The 22,918-nt window shown below is 40.6% G+C and overlaps 1 protein-coding gene across 11 annotated transcripts in view; it reads right to left on the bottom strand.

Annotated features, from left to right (window-relative positions):
* The window catches only part of ppfia2 (PTPRF interacting protein alpha 2), a 227,859-nt gene that overhangs the window by 135,421 nt on the left and 69,520 nt on the right, over positions 1 to 22,918 (bottom strand). The window contains exon 1 of one of the 11 annotated variants that reach the window (XM_049473906.1): positions 14,284 to 14,779. The exons of 8 other annotated variants lie outside the window; for them this stretch is intronic. In XM_049473906.1, coding sequence (XP_049329863.1) covers positions 14,284 to 14,364 — 81 coding nt within the window. In that variant the 5' untranslated portion in view covers positions 14,365 to 14,779. Of the gene's footprint in view, positions 1 to 14,283; positions 14,780 to 22,918 lie in introns of those variants that run through there. 2 more of the 11 variants (XM_022671480.2, XM_022671481.2) reach the window with 2 other exon arrangements.

Raw genomic sequence — 22,918 nt, 5'->3', positions numbered from 1 at the left:
TCAGCTTATTGCGTCTGTGATTAAAAGCATCAAATCTATAATTTCACAATTCAGATCAACTACATTGTTATCTGATTTATATTTTTACATTTTTGCTTATATCACATGCTTCAAGATATCAATGCTTCAGGTTGCTCATTTTCCTGCTGTACTTGTTTTCATCTCTTTATTTTCAATAGGATCAATTTTTTTTTTCCATGTATGGTCTACTGTACATCTGTTAGGAACAACCACCATATCAACCACACAGAAACACTTCAGCAACGAATAGCTGCAGTATAGCAACAGCCTAGCAACCACCTAGCAACACCTCAGAAACACTTAGACTGCGATTACTTTAGGAAATACAATGTTCTGTTTTATAGTTAATATCATATCAGCTTAATTATGGTATTTCAGGTGGGCTGCTGATTGAATCACACATATGCACTGGGGCGCTGTATGGGGCGGAGCCTCCAGGTGAAATCCACAACTGAGCTTTGTTTAAAGACATGGTCTATCGATATTCTATATATGGGCTTTAAGAACAGCAGAGGAAGCACAGGTGGAGGAATAGTTAAATTAATCAACACACTGATTAATAATCAATAGGTTAAGCAAACAGTATCTGCTCTCTGCACACAGCTCTTCCTCACACAGCATCTTCATCATCAGTGCTCTGCCCAGTGAGTACAGGTTGATTTCCTGCCTGAACGGCTGATGCAACACCGGATCAGCACCGTATGGCTGGGCCAAAACGGGCCGACGGCACCAGAGGCATTTAAAGCAGTTCAGAGCCAGACGGGTATTGATCTGTGCCGAGTCGTTTGGCTGAATGTCAGCTCATCCTGAAGTGATTCTATTAACTCTGAGCTTTCCCAGACACCACTGACCGACAGGGACTGGCTGCCCATCTGCATTCCCATCACACATCACCACCACTCAGATCAGAACCTACACACAGTACCTGCTGTACCATCTGCATGTATACGTACTGTATGTGTTAACACATTTTATACTGCACAATGTGCTGAGAATGCTGATTACCAGGACCGGAGAAATGCAGAGAATTAAACATTTAAACCAGTAAAATGATTAATAACCAGTTAAAGAACCGTACAACTGAGTACAAAATCACTTACCCAGAGAAAGAACCATTTAAATCAGTGAAATGATAATTTAACCAGTGAATGACCCATATAAACAAGTACAGAATCATTTAGCCTGCCAAATAAACATTTAACTATTGAAATAATTATATTACCACAGACAGAATTATTAAAACCTGATAAAAATTTAATCAGACTAAAAATTAGTTATACACAAAGAGAATAATATTTACAATCATAGAATCAATTAACCAGAAGAAGAAGAATTTATCAAGAGAAAGATTATATTAAAAACAAACCCAGCCAAATAATAATTTAACAATTGAAAGAATCATGTAGCCAAGCACAGAATCAGTCAACCAGAGAAAAAAAAATATTTAAACCAGACAAAGGCACAATTAAAGTAGGCAAAGATCCAATTTAATCAGGCAAATAATTATGTAAAACAGAAAAATAATTAATTAACCACGTACAGAATCCTTTAACTAGAAACATAATCATTGAAACCAGGTAAAAAAAAACAATTTAATCAAGCAAAGAATCATGTAACCAGAGAAAGAATAATTTAACCAGTGAACAATCCATTTAACCAGTAAACTATCCATTTAACCAGTGAACAATCAATAAAACATGTACATAATTATTTAATCAGACAAAGGATTGTTTAACAAATGAAGGAATCATTTATCCAGGTAAGAATCATTTAACCAGTGAACAAACGCACCTGCATACCCATCATACACTGCCTCGTCTCAGATCAGAACTTACCCACAGTACCAGCTAAAGAGTAAGGTCTGATTACATACATACTGTACATGTTTAATGTAATTCATACTGCGTGATGTGGAGAGACTGCTGATTCATCAGTCTCAGTCAGAGGAGATTCAGTCCAGGCTTCAGTCCAGCTCAGAGAGCAGGTCAGCAGATCAGCAGACTCGCCTGTAAGTCTATACGGGTCAGGGTGAGAATTACCCCCGCTGGGATCTCCCACTCTCACTACACACTGAGGGACCGTCAGGAACTCTAAAACGCCTGACTGAACATATTTCCATAGAAAAGATTAGATTTATTATTTTTCTGTTCAAGTTTATAATCATGTGTCACATATATAATTTTATTTTACATGCAGTGTAGAGCTAAATATTTCCAGTGACCGTTTAGTTTTTAAAATATTTTTAAATACAAGATTAGAATATGATCGATTAATCATATATTGTATTTCTTTGTTTACCAAAAACAATTATTCCAAGCACAAAGAAAGAATAAACCATATGCCATATCAAGAACTATATACAGCTTTTAATTAAAAAAAACCTTGGTAAACAAACAATTAGAGTAAAACCAATCAGGCAAAAGTGTCATGTATCATGGCAACCAAGAACCAATTTATCCAAAGAATTAACTAAACCAGGTATTCAAAAACAGAATAATTTAATCAGTGAAAAAAAAATTATTTAACCAAGTAAACAACCAATTTAAATAATGCAAATAATAATATGATCATGTCAGTAACCAAATAAACCAGATAAAGAATTATTAAACCTAAAGAATAATTTAACCATGAAGTGTAAACTTATAATAACTGAGTTTAGTCTGTTGCTATTGGCAGCTTCTTTTCCATTGGCTTCTGTCACAATCTATTTGCATATTGGGTGAACAGTTTCTGACTAACCCTCACCAGCAGTGTGAAGTGATTCCACCTGGGCTACCTTACAAATAAATCAACTTCCCCTTTATCTGTAATAACTTAATGTTTTAATTTATGCTAACTCAATTTTTTTAAGTAAATTGAACTTCTGGGCTTACAGTGTAATCACTAAACCAAGCATGGCAGAATCCTTTAACCCTGCAAGAATTATATAATCATTATAAAAACAATTAAATATGATCATTTACTTTGTAAGAAATCATTCAACAGGTAAAGAATCATTTAATGACTAAATCAAGCATAGTTGTAGTGAGAACAATAGAGAGATGGCACACTGTTGTACCTCATTACATACAGTAATAAGAAGGTTTTTCTTGGCTGCTAAAACTTCTGTTTGTAGACCTTCTTTATACACTTGCAGCACAGCAGCCAGTGCTTTTAATCAGTTTTTCCTGTTCACTCAGAGCTTCAGTATGTGTTAATCAGAGCTTCAGCATTTCACTGCTCTTCAGACCTCGGCAAAGTAGGCGCCTGGGCACACAAGGAGCTGAATTGTGGGCCAAACACGTGGGACCCTCTTGACCCCTGTATTAACCGCAATGTGGCTGACGAGTGTTGATAAACAGCCTCTTTCTCCGTGCGTGTTAACGGGTCAGTGTCTGACTGAGCGCTGATTTACGAGAAGAATGAAAGCAGATTCGCCGTATCCAACACACTTTACGAGCCCGCCACTCTCTAACTGCTGTCTTATAAACAGAGAAAAGGAGGAGTTTTACTGCATCTCTGTAATTCACAGCCAGAGCAAACAAGCTGGAGGGAGAGAGTCCACACTTACACAACTGTAGCAGACTGAAGGGGGCGCTGCAACAGCATCTAAACAGTTATTTATATAACAGTTATTTATATAAAGTCTGGCAAATCCATACAAACACTATACATTCAGTGTCTAAAGTGTAATGCTGCAACACTGTTAATTTAGTTTACACCACGAAGTATAACAGCAAGTATCACTAATCTACAATACAATTCTGATCCACCAGGGTCTCTCATTGAGTTTTTAGTCTTGGTCACAGAAACAGCATGTGAAACTACCTACACCATGTTTGGAGGCTGCACTTTATCTGTTTGTAGAGTGAGATAGAGTAAGGTAGATTTAGGTAGAGTATGGTAGTGTGGGGTAAAGCAAGGTATAGTGATTCTTCTTATTCTGGAGAAAATGAGTGCAGCCAAATGCTGCACTGAGAGGATTAAACTAAATTAGGGTATTCATTTATCGTGTTTCACATCAATATTGGAATATCCAACAGTGTTATCACACAACAAAATTATTATTCATATCGTAGACACCAAAACTACACTATGTCTCTCTCTCTCTTTCTCTTTTCCTCCTTGTCTTACTCCCTTACTACTTTTTTTGCTGTTTTTAGCAAAATAAAATTCAGACTGTTCTTATTTCCCATTTTATATCTATTAGAGACAGATTATATCTGTCCAGTATCATTTATTTTACTTTAATCCTGGATATATGGGGATATTTTGAGTGTATTTTTAGTATCATGATTAGTAGTGTATTTTTAAAATATATTTTTTTAATTCAGTGTTTTGTCATATCGCCTAGAGTATCGTTATCACAAACATACCGTGAAATATTGTGATATTGTTTTAGGGCCAAATTGCCCACCCCTAATACACATTTATATACACTGTATGTCCAAATGCTTGTGGACCCCCCTTCTAATGAATGTGTCATTCAGCTACTTTAAGCTGCACTCACCCTCTGATTTCAGAGAAAAAAACGAAAGCAGATGTGTCAATACTTTTGTCCATATAATGTACAAAAACACACAATGGCAGTTATGGTCCTAAATCTAGTAAAAAGCTGAATGAGCAAGTGTCCCAATACATTCGTCCATATATATATATATATATAGTATACACAAACCACACACACACACACACACACACACAAACACACATACACACACACAATGACGCTGAGGTTCCCCTTACTTTGGAAATCTCTCTCATCCCTTTAATCGGTGCAGAATCCATCAAAGTGGGTCAAAACTCCCCGCCATCTGCCCCACAGAGAGTTTAATGCATGAAGCCTGATTAAAACACACACACACACACACACGCACACACACATGTATACACACTGAGGAAAATAGGCCAAACACGTTGCACGCTGCCGGACCCAGGAGGCGCAGTGTGATTTCACATTTTCATAAAGGACGATGCAGAGAATCTGGACACAGGACACCGTCACAGTGGGACACGGAGAATGGACTGCGGGACAATTTCTTGTCAGGACATCAGAGGGCGGGATGATCAGGAATTCTGCAGCACTGAAGTTTTGCTCAAACACACTGACAACCACTGCACTCCCCTCTTCCCCCTTTTTTTAATCCTTTATTTTTCCCATTCATTCCAATTAAAGTTTCAGTCTGTAAATTTTAGGGATGTGGGGATTTAGGGACATCTCTGGTGAAAATGTGTAATTGCACAGAGCATGTGGAAGAGTACTTTTAATGCAGGTTAATAAAAATACACATTGTTTTGAAATATTCATTTTTAAAATACTGTCAAAATGTAGTGAGAATCCAACAAACCTACATATACCTAAATACATAATACTTTCATTTATCAGACACTGCAGGAATGCTCATGTCACAACGCTGGTACTATTAATATACAGTAAATATTTTGCCCCCTCTCAACTATACTAAAACTACTGCTTTCAATTCAAAATAAAAACCAATCACTAAACACCTGGGCAACCAACTCTTTTCCACAGCAACAACTAAGCAACACCTGAGCAAACAAATGCTAACCAGAGCAAACTTATAGCAACACTACAACTTAGCAATTTATAGCTATATTATAGTATTACATTACATTACATTACATTTGGCAGACGCTTTTGTCCAAAGCAAATTACAATAGTCAAGTAAAAAAGTAATAGAAGTTTAAAGGTAAAACATGTTTTAGATAGGGCCTAAAGGAGGTCAAAGGGAAATAATGGGATAGAGGAGTAGAGAAGGGGAAGAGGAAAATGAGGTTAGAAGCAGTTAGTGTGTTAGAGGTGTTAGGAGAGTACTCTTTGAAGAGCTCTGTCTTCAGGAGTTTATTAAAGATAGTGAGAGATTCTCCTGATCTGGTAGTGGAAGGTAGTTAGTTAGAGGTGTTAGGAGAGTAAGGGCTCTTTGAAGAGCTCTGTCTTCAGGAGTTTATTAAAGATAGTGAGAGAGTCTCCTGATCTGGTAGTGGAAGGTAGTTTGTTCCACCATTGGGGAACTCTGTATGAGAACAGTCTGGATTGCTTTGTGTGAATGTTTGGTAAAGCGAGGCGACGTTCATTGGAGGAGCGCAGCGGCCGGGAGGTGGCGTAAGGTAGGAAGGAGCCTGTTCTGTCATCACCTTGTAGGCGATTGTAAGAGCTTTGAATTTGATGTGAGCATCAACTGGTAGCCAATGGAGCTCAATGAGCAGCGGGGAATAGCAATAGAATTGTAACACCTCAGCATCAAACAATTACACCATACCAACATCTATTGTAGCATTTACCTTAGTAACCACCTAGTAATACTTTAGGAATCATTTGGCAACACCATAGCAACCAGCTATTAATCACTTAGCAACACTATAGCAGTCACCTTGGATACCCTAGCAAAAAAATGCACATTTCTAGTTCATGTTAAAATATCTTTAACCATTCACCCTACAGAAATTTATCTTGTGTGTGTGTGTCCCACTGAATATGCAGCATGGGGCCATTCTCTAGCACAAGGTGCGAGCAATGCAGTTCACACTTTTTTTTCTCTTTCCCACACTTCTCTCTCTCTCTCTCTCTCTCCCTCCCTCGATAAATAATGCAGTCTATCACTAGGCAGACTGGTTGTGTCTAAATGATCACACACACACACACACACACACACACATAAAACTGAGTGTAAAACACTCCAGCTTGTGCATCTGTGATCTGTGTGTGTGTATGAGAGAGAGAGAGAGAGAGAGAGAGAGAGAGAGATGAATCATGATGCTGTCACTGAATTCTACTGAAATAGTAATAATGATAATAATAGCAATAATACTAATAATAGTAGTAGTAGAACAGTGTTTATATTTAGTACATGAATGCCTGTATCACTCCCTGTAACACTCTCTATAACAATTACTGTAACACTATTTATAACATTTACTGTATCACTCCATGTAACACTTCCAAAACATTCCTTGCATTACTCCCTGTAATAATCCATGTAATCCTCTCTGTAACAATTTCTATAACATTCTCTATAATAATCACTGTAGCACTACTTATAACACTCTCATCACTCTATTTTCTGTATCACTCCCCATAACATATTATGCAACACTCCCTGTATTACTCCCTGTAACACGTCCAGTAACATTCCCTGTAACACTTCCTGTAACACTTCCTGCATTTCCGTTGTAAAACTCCATGTAACACACTCTATAACACTTACCGTTTCACTCGTAACGCTCCCCATAACATTCTATGCATCACGCCCAGCATCACCCTAGAACACTCTCTATAACACTCTTGGGTAATAGACATGATCTAATTTACTGTTACCTAATTTGTTTAATGAGAATAGTACTGTCACCATGATGGCTGAGCGGAGGCGGGTGAGTGACAGGGCTTTTCTGGCCTTTATTAACACTTACCAGCATTGCGTAACCACACACACACACACACAAACACTCACACTCCTTCAGCTAACACACCGTACAGAGCGGAGATGTTGAGACAATGGTGTATTATGTTCCTGTGAAGTGATGAGATGACAGTGTGTGTGTGTGTGCGTGTTTGAGTTACAGGTTTGCGTGGGTATGCAAATTCTATGAGTGTGTGAGGCAGAAATATTTTGCCTTCTCAAACATCTGCCATTCTCAAGCAAGATTTTCCTTACATGGTTAAACATGTTAAGTTATAGGGCCTTATTTTTTAGATCTATGGGTGAGCAGCCAACCACGCAGCTTGTAAATGTAAAAGTTAGGTTTGTGCTCTGCTGTGTGTCCCGGTGTGTGTGTGTGTGTGTAATGAGCAGGGGTGTACACAGTGAGTGCGCACAATGCACCTGCTAAGCTAAGATAAAAATGAACGTCTGCAAGTTGACTGTTCTCAGGGTCCTAATCAGTCAGTGGCGCGCACGTGTGTTTTTCGCTGCCAAGATAGCAACACACCAGACATTTACCTAAACACACACCTCACTTACAGAGCACCACGCGCATTAATTTAGATATATTTACAAGCATCTTTGCTGTTTTTATCTCCTATTCTAATTTATAGGAGTATTTATTGAAGGTGTTTATAGATTAATATATCATATTCTATTTTAAATGAGCATTCATAGAGAGAGTTTATGGACCAATATCTCCTATTTTCAACGTTTATATTATGCATGTATTTGAATCTAATTAATTAGTCAGTGTTTTGGAGCGCAGTTTGTTTAGTTACAGAGAGCAAGCAGGGAAGTCATTAGGCCCAAAAGATGCACAAACAAAACATCTGATTACAGAGGCTTACAAACTATAATAACCAGCCTAATAACTGAACTTCAAAAAACAAAGAGGAAACTATCTACAAGACTGAACATGCAAACCTGGTGGTGTTTATGCCTTGAAATTGCTCGTTAGCTCTATAAATTATTTTTGACTCAAGTTTTACTGAAATGAGACTAGAGGGGCCAGTTTTATTAAAGGCTTTTTAATCAAATCTTAACTAAGAACGTTTTGCCTTTTTAATGCAATTGCCTATAAAAAGCAAAAAGAGATGTAAGAAAATATAAACAATTTAAAAAAAACATTAATTTAAAATACAGTACAATTTATAAGAAACCATACTGATTAATAATGTTAAAACATATAAAAAAAAAGATGGCACTTACTTTCGGAGATGGCACATCATATTTTTAAAAATATCTTCCCTTTAATCCTGTAAAATTTTACGTTAAATATGTAATTCAGCTGATTACACTGATCATTTTAGAGGCTGACACTCCTCAGACCACTCTGAGGCCATCATATCATTCAGAACATACTTAGAAACATACACTCAAGATCAGCCATTACATTAGCACCACCTGCCTCATATAACGTAGTGTCTACATTTTATGGTCTATGGGTTTTAAAATGAGATGGTGTCCCAACACTTTTGTCCATATAGTAAAGCTGCAAAGAAACACTAGATCTATATTAATGACTATGGGTATAGAATACGACACTGTTTTGATGCTCCTGTAGGTGTAATGTGTAATTGCCCTAATACTTATGCCCATATCTTTGTAAGGATTTTCTCAAACTTGTTCTTGAGAAAAGTATGTAAGATTTAAAAGGTACAAGTGGTTGGTGAGCAAGGCCCACTTATTTGACTTCTCGTCAATTTGCCATTTTTAAACAATATAACAGACACACACACACACACACACACAGAATCAGCCCTCTGCCAGGGCTAAGCACAGTTTGTGCTCGGCCAGCTCTAATATTGACTCTGAGACTGTTTGGCCAGACTAGCGAAGACTGCTGCAGGAACAGACCAGATCTCTCTCGTGCACACACACACACACACAAGGATCAAAGTGCCACTTCAGGTCGACAGCAGGTGTCAAACCCTGTCAGAAACCATCATCAGTCTATTAGAGATTACTGACCACCTCCACACAGTTTGAGAAGAGTGTGTGATGATTTAGACCTGCAGTTAACATCATGCCAGTTGATGGGATGTAAGCTTCTGTTACTTTTTAGCTACATTAACTTCTGCTCAGGGGAAAGTGCTGGATCCCCAGCTCCAATACATCAGCAACTGCGCTGACCAGCAACACAATGGAAATGATAAAGGGAAAACGAACCACCTACTGTACCCACACAGAGAGTGTATGACTTGCCACAATGTCAGACTTTTTTTTCCAGTTTATTGCAATAAATTACACGTTTGCATTAAGTGTGTCCCCTTAATGGTTGTGTCAGGTCTTTCTGTAACTCTGTCTTTATTGATAATGAAATAAGGAAAATATTTTTTATCCCTGTTAAAAAGTTAGAAGCAGATGACTGGGCAGTTCCACAGTGACGAATGCTCAAGTAGGAAAGCCTCTAATTGGCTGCTTTTCACTTTGCATACTCCTTACTAACGGCCTTCACATATTCCTGCAAAACAATATTTGTACCTGTTGCAAGAAGGGTAATGCACCTCAGCAAATAGACAAGCTAGCATAGTTTCTGTGGTTTCATTTGGTTGTCATCAACATTCCTTAACTTCTGTATGCACAACATGTCAAGCAAAGCCCCTGTGCGACGTCTAGGGCTGTTCACTTTCTCTAAAAATATTATGCTGTAGCCTGAGGGTGTGGCTACTCCTTACACGAAAAAAAAGTCTGGAAAAGCTAGGTGTTCCAGAACCTCCAAGGAGCAGTGAGAAGATGCAAAGTAGAGGAACTAGTTTGTTTGGGTTTATTCAGCTGAGTCACTCAGATGGTTTTGGATGTGACTGAAACCTGTAAATACGATCTGTTCTGTGACTGGTGAATTTCCATTCCAATCTCATTCACATCACATTGTAAACAGGGGCATACCTGCTTAAGCACGCACACACAAACCGACTCTGATATTCCGCTTTCTGATGTATTTTCGATGCATATCAGAGCCAGCATTCATGGTAATAAAGTTACCAGTGTTGCATCATCTCTGAACGTCATAAACAGAAAATAAGCACTAGCTAACTAATCTGAGCTAAACAGACACTGACTGTGTCCCATTTGTGCATACAATTCCCACAATTCACCTGCACACACTATCAGACCTCACTCCAACTCCCATAATTCACCTGCACCCACTATCAGACCTCATTTTAACTCCCATAATTCACCTGCTCCCACTATCAGACCTCACTCCAACTCCCATAATTCACCTGCACCCACTATCAGACCTCACTCCATTTCCCATAATTCACCTGCACCAACTATCAGACCTCACTCCAACTACCATAATTCACCTGCACCCACTATCAGACCTTACTCCAACTACCATAATTCACCTGCACCCACTATCAGACCTCACTCCAACTCCCATAATTCACCTGCACCCACTATCAGACCTCACTCCAACTCCCATAATTCACCTGCACCCACTATCAGACCTCACTCCAACTCCCATAATTCACCTGCACTCACTATCAGACCTCACTCCAATTCCCATAATTCACCTGCTAGCACTATTAGACCTCACTCCAACTTCCATAATTCACCTGCACCCACTATCAGACCTCACTCCAACTCCCATAATTCACCTGCACCCACTATCAGACCTCACTCCAACTCCCATAATTCACCTGCACCCACTATCAGACCTCACTCCAACTCCCATAATTCACTTGCTCCCACTATCAGACCTCACTCCATTTCCCATAATTCACCTGGCCTTCCATAAGCATTAGTCAGTGTTCAAGCAACCTCACTTACAATGTAACACCTCAAAACAATACTAGTTTCTGTTCCAGGACTTCTGGCATGTAATTCTGTAATTTCTATTGGTCAAAACTAGGACCAAAACAGGTTCTCTACAGGTGGTTCAACAGTTTGATCAAATACAATCAGCAGACACAAGTACACTTGCTAATCCAAAACAATCTGGTCAAACCCAAACCCACATTTAGTGCAGCACCTACCCAAAGTGCCACACAGCCAGAAGCAACAATAGTAGGTACACAGTGGAGGGCAGCTCATCTACAGCTCTGTTCTACACAAATTAAACTGACTGTCTTTGTTAGCGTAGCGCGCCCCACCACAGATCAATACCCAGTGGCACCAGCTTCATTTCAATGCATGTGTTTAGGGGCCAGAGGAGTTTAGGCTATTCTGCATGAGGAAAGAGAAATCAATACTGTGTGTGGCTAAATTAATAATCAAAGACCTCATGCTGTCCTTGGAGGGCTTTACTAAGAAGTAGGGCTACACGATACTAGAAAAAAACTGTCACTGAAACAGATTTTCTCTTTGTAATATATTTTAATATATTACATATATGTATGCACTAAATATGCTGCACTTTAATTTTGTGCTAGATTTTTGTTGTTACATTACTATATAGACAAAGATTTTGGACTGAATGTATTCAACTTTAATATTTATTTGTTGCATTCGTATATTCTTGAAATAAAAAAAAAGTGTTATATGGCCAAATGGCCAAAAACATAGTAATTCCAAAAGCACAGTGATATTATTTTAGGGCCATATTGCTCATAACCAATCACAGTATAAGACATTTTCATGATAAACAGTATTTATTGCAATGTTTTTACATGCAAACAAATACATAAGCAGTGACAGATTCTTCATAACTGCTATTCAAATATTCCCTCATGCATAGTTCACTTTTTAATTTATTTATTTAATTAAACAGGATTTTTGATATCCTCAATATGTTTATTTAAGTATATCATAAACATAATAAAAGAATTCAATACAATACAATCACAATCACAATCACAATACTATAAAATACCGTCACAGTGCAAACACTGGCAAAAATAAATGATATTGGGTCGTTTCCACATGTCTACTCTGTATGTATAGTCTCCAGATGAGCTCTGAAGATATATGGTGATATTGCAGATGGACATCTTATTAGTAGTGTTATACATCCTCCTCTATGATTGGCTATTGGACTCCTGCATCTTATCCTAGGGCTGAGTAGCGAAGTCCTGCATTCTGCACTAGGTCTATCTATGACTCCAGCATCTTACTCTAGGAGTCCAGCATCCTGCTCTAGGTCTGGCTATTAGAGTCCAGCATCCTGCTCTATGATTGGCTTTTGGACTCCTGCATCTTATCCTAGGGCTGAGTACTGAAGTCCTGCATCCTGCATTAGGGATGGCTGTGACTCCAGCATCTTACTCTAGGAGTCCAGCATCCTGCTCTAGGTCTGGCTATTAGAGTCCAGCATCCTGCTCTACGTCTGGCTATTAGAGTCCAGCATCCTGCTTTAGGACTGGCTATTAGAGTCCAGCATCTTACTCTTTGAATGGCTACTTAAGTCCTGCAACCTGCTCTAGGTCTGGCTATTAGAGTCCAGCATCTTACTCTTAGAATGGCTAGTGGAGTCCTGCATCCTGCTCTAGGTCTGGCTATTAGAGTCCAGCATCATACTGTAGGCATGGCTATTGGAGTCCAGTATCTTACTGTTGAAATGACTCATGAAGGCTTGCATCCTTCTCAAGGTCTGGCTATTAGAGTCCAGCATCATTGTCTATGACAGAATAGTGGAGTCTTGCATCCTGCACTAGGTATGGCTATTGGAGTTTTGCATCTTACTCTAGGAATGTCTAGTGAAGTCCTGCATCCTGTACTAGGACTGGCTATAGGACTCCTGCATCTTATTCTAGGACTGACTAGTAGAGTCCTGCATCCTGTACTAGGACTGGCTATAGGACTCCTGCATCTTATTCTAGGACTGACTAGTAGAGTCCTGCATCCTGTACTAGGACTGGCTATAGGACTCCTGCATCTTATTCTAGGACTGACTAGTAGAGTCCTGCATCCTGTACTAGGACTGGCTATAGGACTCCTGCATCTTATTCTAGGACTGACTAGTAGAGCCCTGCATCCTAGTATGTAGTCTAGGATTGGCTAGTGTCCCCTATCAGATCTGAAATTGGCTAGAAATGTCTCCCCCTTGTATAGGGATTGGCTAGTAGTGCATCTTTCAGTAAAATTAGTTAGTACTGCCATATTTCTTGCAAAGCAATTGGCTAATACAGCTTATGTCCTAGTCCAGGATTGGCTAGTTGTGTCTTCCTCTTGCACCTGGATTGGATAGCATCGTTGTATAGACTCCATTGGGATTAGTTAGTAGTACAATATTTCTTGCAAAGCGATTGGCTAATACTGTTCATGTCCTAGTCCAGGTTGGCTAGTATTGTCTTTCTCTTGCACCGGGATTGGCTAGCATCGTTGTATAGACTCCATTGGGATTAGTTAGTAGTACCCTATTTCTTGCAAAGCGATTGGTTACTACTATCTTCATCCTGATATAAGATTGGCTGGTGTCCCCCAAATGATCTTTAATTGGCTAGAAGTATCTTCCTTTTTTTAACAGAGAATGGCTAGAACACGTCCTATTAGCCCCACTGGGATTAGTAGTGCCCTATTTCTTGCAAAGCAATTGGCTAGTAGCGTCCACGTCGTGATCTAGGATTGGTGATTGGCTAGTGAAACCTCCCTCTTCCTAAGAGACCTAAGGATTAATTATGTATCAATTACTTGAACTTACCAGCTAAGACAATGCAAAGAAACTGTAAGCGGCAAGTAATCAACTCTGCACAACAAACACAGTCAGAAACCACTGTACACAATCATACACAGAATTTCCATTTGGGACAAACCATAACAAACAGCCAGAGACCAGCTCTGCAGCAAGACTGCAAGACACTGTGTGTCCCCTGACAGAAATCTGCCTGTTCCAATGCCCAGGGCTTTACGTGCATCTACCCAGCGCTCCTGTAAAGATGGTAAAGGTAACAGTACTCGCCTGGTAGGTGTAAAAGCGCGTTCCGTTGGGCGGGTGCATCTTCGGGGAACTGCTCCCCGTACTCATGTCTGCAAAAATCATGCTTCCTCCTCCAGGAAAAGTGCTCACACTTTAGAGCAGAAAACAACACGCCTTTTGAGCGCGAGTTAAAGAGGATTACAATCCTGCCTGTGCTCAGCTGCTCCAAAAAGAGAGAAAGAGAGAGTGACAGAAAGAGTGACAGAGAGAGAGAGGTAAAGAGAGAAGGATGAAGCCAAGGATGATAAAATCTCTGCTACAGCTTCCTTCTCCTTCTTCTCCTTCTTGCTTTCCTCAGCTTTTTATCTCCAGGTTGTTACCAGGCAGCGAGCAGAACGCGCAGAGACAATCGCGCCCACTCCATGGTGTGTTTCTCCGGGCTGCTCTCGCGCACACTGGCAGCTCGGATCACGCTCGTGCGTCTCTCCCTTTCTCTCCCTCTCCCTCTCTCTCTCTCTCTCTCTCCCTGTCTCTCTCGCTCTCTCTCCCATTGAGTGTGTGTGAGAGCCCCCGGGATGACCAATCACGCACCTACACTGCATGCTCTCGCGCCGCTTGACTTATTCACACGCGACCTGCCGAAGGATGGCCTGGCGAACCGGAACGGTCTGCTTGTCACATGCAAATCAGGGAGGGGTGGCGTACTTCAGGCATGCATGTTCTGCTTGTTGTGTGTATAACATTGTCACCTATGGCAGGATGGTTAGAGGTGTTACTGGTGCTAATAATAGAAGCACAGACAGAGAGAAATGAGTGTAACACGCACATGATGCATTATCCCACTCAATACAAAAATCACATGCCTTGTTATTTTTAAACATGTATAATACACTACAGCTGTGATAGCATTTATACATGCAGGATGTTAAGGTATGTGTACTCGTATTGACCATATTGATTATAGAAAGAATGTCACAGTTCAGTGCATGCACACGTAGTGACTTAAAAAATATATATATAAAATATAAAAAAAAATTATTCTTAGTGCATGGCACCAAAACAATTACATTCCTCAACATACTACATTTCTCAGTGCAGTAAATATATCAATATATTTGTATATACACAGGCCACCTTATTTTACCGATGAGCAACGTCACCACTGACTCTATTCTTCCACCGTTGCTCTTGTGTTTTTAATAAAAATGAGCGAAGAACTGATCAAGATGTTCCTCTGCTGAACAAAGAAAAGCTCTTTCAGTTTATCTCCTGCAGCCCAACGCCCAGCCTGCCCGTCTGCCTCCACTGCTGGGCTTTGCTTTTCTCAGAATACAAACAGTCATTGTTGGGGAAGGTAATCAAATCTGCACAGAACAAGGTACCCAGAGTTAATTTGGTGCACTTTATTAAATCAAAAATGTCTGCTTGATCGGCCTTTCCGTACTCACTACTCTTCTTAAAAGTACCTGACGCTCTGCTTCTCTAAAACAGCAGCAGGCAAGGCCAGAATTCAGCTGTTCTTTACGAACCAAAATAGAATGTAGAATCAGAAAAGTGTGAAACCTGGTTAAAATGAACTGCCAAGTATGGTGTAAAATACATCATTCTGCTGTAGGGAAGTAGAGGACCCAATCTATAACATTAAAACCACCTGCCTAACATTATAAATGTGTTCTTTAGTATCTGAAACCAAGACTAATGTTACAGAAAATCCTTTACTTCCTGCAATTTGTGCGGTGGGCGAAGCCTCCATGAGCATGCACTTTGGTGATGTTGCTTTGTGGTTGCTATGGTGTTTCAGTGACTTTTTTTTCCTACACTTCCAATAGCTGTTGGTTGTTATGGTGTTGCTAAATGTTGTTTGTTACAAAATCCCATGTAGTTGCTATGTTTTTCCAAATGATTGATGTGGGGTTGCAATGGTGTTCTCATGGTGTTGTTAGAGTAGGTAAACATTATGTATTCCAGAAGTGGTGCTAAAAGGTTGCTAATTGGCGACAATGCTTTCCAAGGTGGTAGCTATTGTGCAACTAAACGGTTTCTATAGTGTTGCTAGGTGGTTGCTATGGTATTGCTAAGTAGTTACTGGGGTGCTTGCTATGGTATCCCAGGATGTTGGTGTGTTGTTGCTAAGTTAAGCACTAGATGATTGCTAGGTGGTTGCTATGGTATTGCTCATTAGTTACTGGGGGGGGTTCTAAGTGCTTGATATGGAATCCCAGGATCTCGGTGTGGTGTTGCTAAATTAAGTAGCTACTAGGTGATTGCTAGGTGGTTGCTATGGTATTTCTAAATAGTTACAAGGGGGTTGCTAAGTGCTTGTTATGGTATCCCAGGATGTTGGTGTGGTGCTGCTATGTAAAGTAGTTACTAGGTGATTGCTAGGTGGTTGCTATGGTATTTCTAAGTAGTTACTGGGTGGTTGCTAAGTGTTTGCTATAGGATGGCAGAATGTTGGGGTGGTGTTGCTAGGTGATTGCTATTGCATGCCAGGTGATTTCTATGGTGTTTCAGGTATTGCCAGGTGGTTGCTTTTTAGAATATTGCCATACACAACCGTAATAAACACTGACAAGAGTTTAAAATGCAATGCATATATCAGCTAAATTTTTTGCAGATATTAGGCAGATTCGGGTCTGTTTACTTATATTTTGCCACCAGTGGTTTCTGAAGAGCTGATCCCTTAGACACTCACTAAATGCTATAAAAATAGCCAATAATAATGCTATTGTCCAATTAACGCTGTGCTGTGTGTACGGAAGCAGGCGGTAATTGGGAAAGTATTGCTGCAGAGCGCCACACTGGCTCACAGCGGTGGCAGGAACGCGACAGACTCGTAATAACAAGAAAAATAACACAGATTAAACCGAGAAGAAACTGAGCTCGATTTCCTCTACAGCTCAGCACTGTCCTAATACTAAAGGTGAGCCAAGAGGGAGACACACAGCAGATGGAGCTGGAGTACAACCTGAAAATCGTGCATACACACACACACTCACAGACACACACACACACACACACACACACTTCTTTCCCTTGGGACGGGCTGGGAGGTTTGGCCTGCTATATTAAAATGCGTCTCTCACCAAAATACAGAAAAACATTGGACACTTAGTGCGCAGATGTGCGCGCGAGTATGTGTGTGTGTGTTTCTGACTAAAGACGCTAAATGATGCTTTGCATTTATGCAAACTACATGGACAAAAGTATTGGGACTCAATACTTCACAGCTCAATACTGGGGGCTTTATATTTGGAATGTGCCATATCATATCATTAACAATAAGAGGTTTGAAACGGTTAATCTAGTAATTAGACTTAGGGTGCTTTCACACCTGAAAGTCCGGACTGTGGTCCGAACCAAAATTCATGTGTTCGCTACATTGTATATATTTGGTCCATTTGGTCTGGTATATTTGGCAGTTTAGGGAGCGCACCAAAGACTTTTGTGTGATTCTCCTACATCCTTTCATCATCACTTACGTATCAATGCGTTTTCCTTAACTTGACGCTGATTGTTTTTAGAAGGACATGCGTCTGACTTTGGCGTGTTGACAACTCGGCGGGTGGTTCATTCGGAGGGAAACGTTTCCAGGATAAGGATAAAATGAATGAACAGATTTGTTTCGTCTCTATAGTTGTGCTGCTATTGTGTTTTTTATACCAGCAGCAGCACCCTCAGGCACAGTACTCTAGGTTAGTTTAAATTCACCAAACGAACGTGCTTGTCCTGAAGCAGCTGTATCCACTGCTCATTTTTCCTGCTTTTCTGGTTATTTTAAAAGGGGACTGACCGCCCTTTTTGTCAGCATCATGTCTTAGCTCCGCCTCTGAAAGGAAGTAAACAATGTACAGGGCAGTTAGCGGATTTTAAATATAATGTGCCGCGTCGTCCGGCTTAAATACTGTGTATACACTACAAGCTTGCGAGACTGACAAGGCGTGGGGTGAACAAAGTGGGTGGGACTGGATGCGCTGGATGTCTAACTCCGCCTTCCCGCAGGCTGCAGTCAGTAGTAGATGGTTATTTTTCTTTATCTGCTGCCGTTGCTGAGGAACGCCTGCTCAGCTTCCTGTAATTGGTCAGAAAGTTCGAACCATCCAGAAAAGCGCTTTCACACTGCAGGCGAACCGGACCATGGTTCAGAAGATCTGGACCGAGACCACCTCTCTTGGTCGGACCAAAATCTGGTCCTTTGGTCGGGACCTTGCTACTATGGTTCGGACAAAACTGAAAAGTCCGAAAGTCCAGATCAAACGAGGCAGGTGTGAAAGCACCCTTACTCAATAAAAAAAATTATGATCAAGTAATTTTCTGAGTAATCGCTTATTTAATTTAAAAACTCAGAGTGCAGTATTTTGCGCTGACTTTTAATGTGTCAACACACTTAGCACAGGAAGAAGGAGGAGGCAACGGAAGTTTTTAGTTGAGAAGCGGGAATATGGAAGCGGCGAAGGAAAACAGGGCAATAATAACGGAGCATTTTAGGCTAAAACAGCACAGTGATGTATTCGGTGCAGCGTGGCTCTTGCCTCCCACAACAGCACGTCTTAATGCTGTACCATGTCCGCCGAAGGAATGAAACAGAATGGAGCCAAAACAAGGTAAGTCTATGAGCACATTTGACCAGTGAGACAAAAAGATAATTTCAGACACTTTGTGTGATGGACCAAGGAAGTGTATGTCTCTGGGTAAATGGATAAAATATCAATTTACTACTATCTTAGAGTTCATAAACGCACGGCCATGAACTTACTGTATTATGTCATTTAGTCTTAGTAGTGTCAATTAATCAGACCTGAGAAGTGCAAAACATAAATAAACATAAAAGCAACATTTTTGTTACTTTTGTTCTTACAATTATTCCGCAGGTCTTAATGTATTTGGACATGTAGTCTGTATTTATATATTTATATGCATTCTGTAGCAGAAGACAATAGAGATAAAAAGTGTGTGTGTGTGTGTGTGTGTGTGTTATAAAGTGAGACAGAGTGGGTCAGTATGTTGGGTCTCGAAGGGGCCGTCTGGACACACTGTGTGTGTATGTGTGTGTGTGTGTGTGTTTGTGTGATGCAGCAGCTGCGCATTCTGACTGGCTGCAGGCCACAACAGCCCTTCACACTGATTGGCTGGGGAGCAGCAGCAGTGCAATCCCAGAATGCCATGCGTCACTGCTCCTAATCAGTGTGTTCCTCAGTCCAGCTCAACCTCTCTAACATCTGAATCACATACACCCGTAAAAACAACTGCAGAGCCTTTATTACTGAAAAACAAGAGGACATTATAATGCTGTATAATGTTAATATGATCCACACACTCATTCTGACAGAGTGTAATATACTACAGGAGCACTAGGAGGTGCTGTACAATGCTGTATAATGTGATTCATTCATATGATTCATATTTTCACTCTGACAGACTGTAATATACTATAGAAACTCTAGGGGGTGATGTATAATGTTCATATGATCAACACACTCATTATGACAGATTATAATACACTACAGGAAGTGTAGGGGGATCTGAACTTCTATCTGAACTTTTTCTGTCCTGCTATCTCAGCAACCTCAGCCTCTGCCCCACTGGACACCTACCTACCTCTTCTGAGTGCTGCTCAGGTCTCCCTCTCACAGACTGTCAGCACATCCAGTCCGCCCCCCTCACCTCCCCCCTCAACCTCTCTGCAGACCAGGTCACAGGGGCGCTGAGGAGACTCCGCTCAAGGAAATCAGCTGGACCTGACGAGGTGAGCCCGAGACTTCTTAAGGCTTGCGCCTTTGAACTTGGGTTACCCTTGTCGAATATCTTCAACATGAGCCTGCAGTTGGGGAGGGTTCCTACGCTGTGGAAAACTTCATGCCTGGTCCCTGTTCCCAAGAAACCTCGCCCCAGTGAGCTCAATGACTTCAGGCTGGTAGCTTTGACCTCGCACATTATGAAGACCATGGAACGACTGCTTCTCCCACTCCTCAGACCCCAGGTACAGCATGCACTGGACCCTCTCCAGTTTGCATATCGCGAGAAGATTGGTGTTGAGGATGCAGTCATCTACCTCCTCCACCGAACCTACTCTCATCTTGACAAGGGGAGTAGTGCTGTGAGAATCATGTTTTTTGATTTCTCCAGTGCTTTTAACACCATCCAGCCTCCACTTCTCAGAGACAAGCTGGTGAAGATGAATGTGGATCCTCACCTGGTGTCCTGGATCACAGACTACCTCACCTGCAGGCCACAGTACGTGAGGCTCACTGACGGCACATCGGAGACTGTGGTCAGTAGCACTGGAGCACCACAGGGGACTGTGCTCTCCCCCTTCCTCTTCACTCTCTACACATCAGACTTCCAGTACAACTCTGAGATGTGCCACCTGCAGAAATTCTCGGATGACACTGCCATCGTTGGGTGTGTGAAGGGTGGTCAGGAGGAGGAGTACAGGAGACAGGTGGATGACTTTGTTGCTTGGTGCCGACTGAACCAACTGCAATTGAACATATCCAAGACCAAGGAGATGGTGGTGGACTTCCGTAGGTCTGGACCACCCATGCAGCCAGTCTCCATCGAGGGGGTTGATGTGGAGACAGTAAAGACCTACAAGTACCTTGGTCTGCAGCTGGACAACAAATTGGATTGGTCAACAAATACAGACACCCTGTACAGGAAGGGACAAAGCCGGCTCTATTTCTTGAGGAGACTGCGGTCCTTTAACATCTGTAAGAAGCTTCTGCAGATGTTCTACCAATCAATCGTGGCCAGGAGGGCCGGGGCAGTGGTTGGAATGGAGCTGGACTCTCTGGTTACAATAGCTGAGAGAAGGACTTTGGATAAACTGCTTTCTATCATGAACAATGATAGTCACCCACTTCACACCACCATCATGAAACAGAGGAGTGTGTTCAGTGGCAGACTGCTGTCACAGAGCTGCACAACAGACAGACTCAGAAAATCCTTCATTCCGAGAGCCATCAGACTCTTTAACTCCTCCCATCGGGGACGGGATGCTGCTGACGACTGAGTTTAATCCAGGCACACCACTTGGACATTATTCAACAACTTAATTATTTATATTAACACTTCCCCAACCTTGCTTACATTAAAGTATACCTTACTCATGATTGGGTATTCACATTTTCACATTCTCTTTTTAGAACTGTCTTGTAACGTATGCATACTTATATTATATTATATTTCTATGTCACATCAGTCTCTTTCGTAATCGATGTCATTGCACTTTACTCTGTTAATTATTTAATTATTTATGACCATTAGCAACATCTACTGCACTGCTCCGTTTACAGATAGATCCTTACCTTGTATAGTTAGTTTGTTTTTTTTATATAGCCTTATATATTTTCTAATCTTCTGTGTTTTGATTTGTCTGAGTATGTTTCTTATTGTATTGTGTTGTTGCTGCTGGATGCCTATATTCTATCTATCTATCTATCTATCTATCTATCTATCTATCTATCTATCTATCTATCTATCTATCTATCTATCTATCTATCTATCTATCTATCTATCTATCTATCTATCTACACAAGAACCATCATTCTTCACCAAACACAGGAGTAGAGCAGCATGTCACCCACATACCACCCATTTCCATACTATACACACAGTATCACACACCCACCGCAGCTCATGCATATAAACATGTATAGGTATGAATTTCAATACAGAGATCAAGCAACAAACAAATGAGGACTTTGGTTTATGCATACATGTAGTATGTGTGGCCTCAACCCCCTGTGGAACTGGGTAAACTGGAGTATACAGTTGCATTTTCACCATGAGCTCTGCATGATCTGCAGCTAAGGAGTCTAAAACCCAGTACAAAACATAGTAGATCATCATTTATTATTATTGCCCCATTTAATTATTAATGAATTAGTGTAGTAGCTGACTATAAATGGTATTATATTGTCTCAGCACTGTGCCTGTACTCAATCACTGGCTTGTGTAAAAGAATGTGTTTGTGTAAAATTACGAGACTGTAACTGTCTCTTGTAAGAGTTTACTACGCTGTAATCTTCTGTAAGTGTTTAAAACACTGAATTCTTCTGCAGTGTATCATTTTGTAATTTTGTTGTTGTATCTAAAGACAAAAAAACGTACATTCAAGTATGTACTGCAATACAACCAGAAAACCAGCTTTGGCCTCCTATATTCTTTTAAATGCACTGACTTTGGGAGAAAAGTCACATTTGCTATCTGAGAGCAACCAAAGAATCCTCCAACAACTTCTGTAGTGCATTTTGATTCTTTTAACTTCTCCAAAACCAGGTGACATAAACTATTAAACTAAATCCCCATTAAGTCTGCATTTTTCTATAAATAGACACAATAGACAAAGTCAGGATAACTGGCGGCATACTACAAACAAAGCACAATCAACTCCCTGAAAAATGAATAGCTAGCTATAAATCAAGTGACTGCATCTCTCTCTCCACAGCAACACTTTTTGTGAAAAAAAACGTCTCTGAGGTAATAGGGTGCCTATGGCTGGGCTCCCATCCAAACAGTGTCTCTTTCAGGGACAGCTTGCATATTTCAGAAAAACAATGCTAAACCCCAGGCTGCATCCATCACACCAGCGCTGATCACGCCTCAGACCTTTACAGACTGCTGTTAAAACAAGAGGGGATGCTACACAATAACCCAACAAGGTCCCAACTGGAAT

This window comes from Astyanax mexicanus, chromosome 2 (genome assembly GCF_023375975.1).
Source record: "Astyanax mexicanus isolate ESR-SI-001 chromosome 2, AstMex3_surface, whole genome shotgun sequence".
Taxonomy (NCBI): Eukaryota; Metazoa; Chordata; class Actinopteri; order Characiformes; family Acestrorhamphidae; genus Astyanax; species Astyanax mexicanus.
This window is presented reverse-complemented; position numbering and strand designations above follow the sequence as displayed.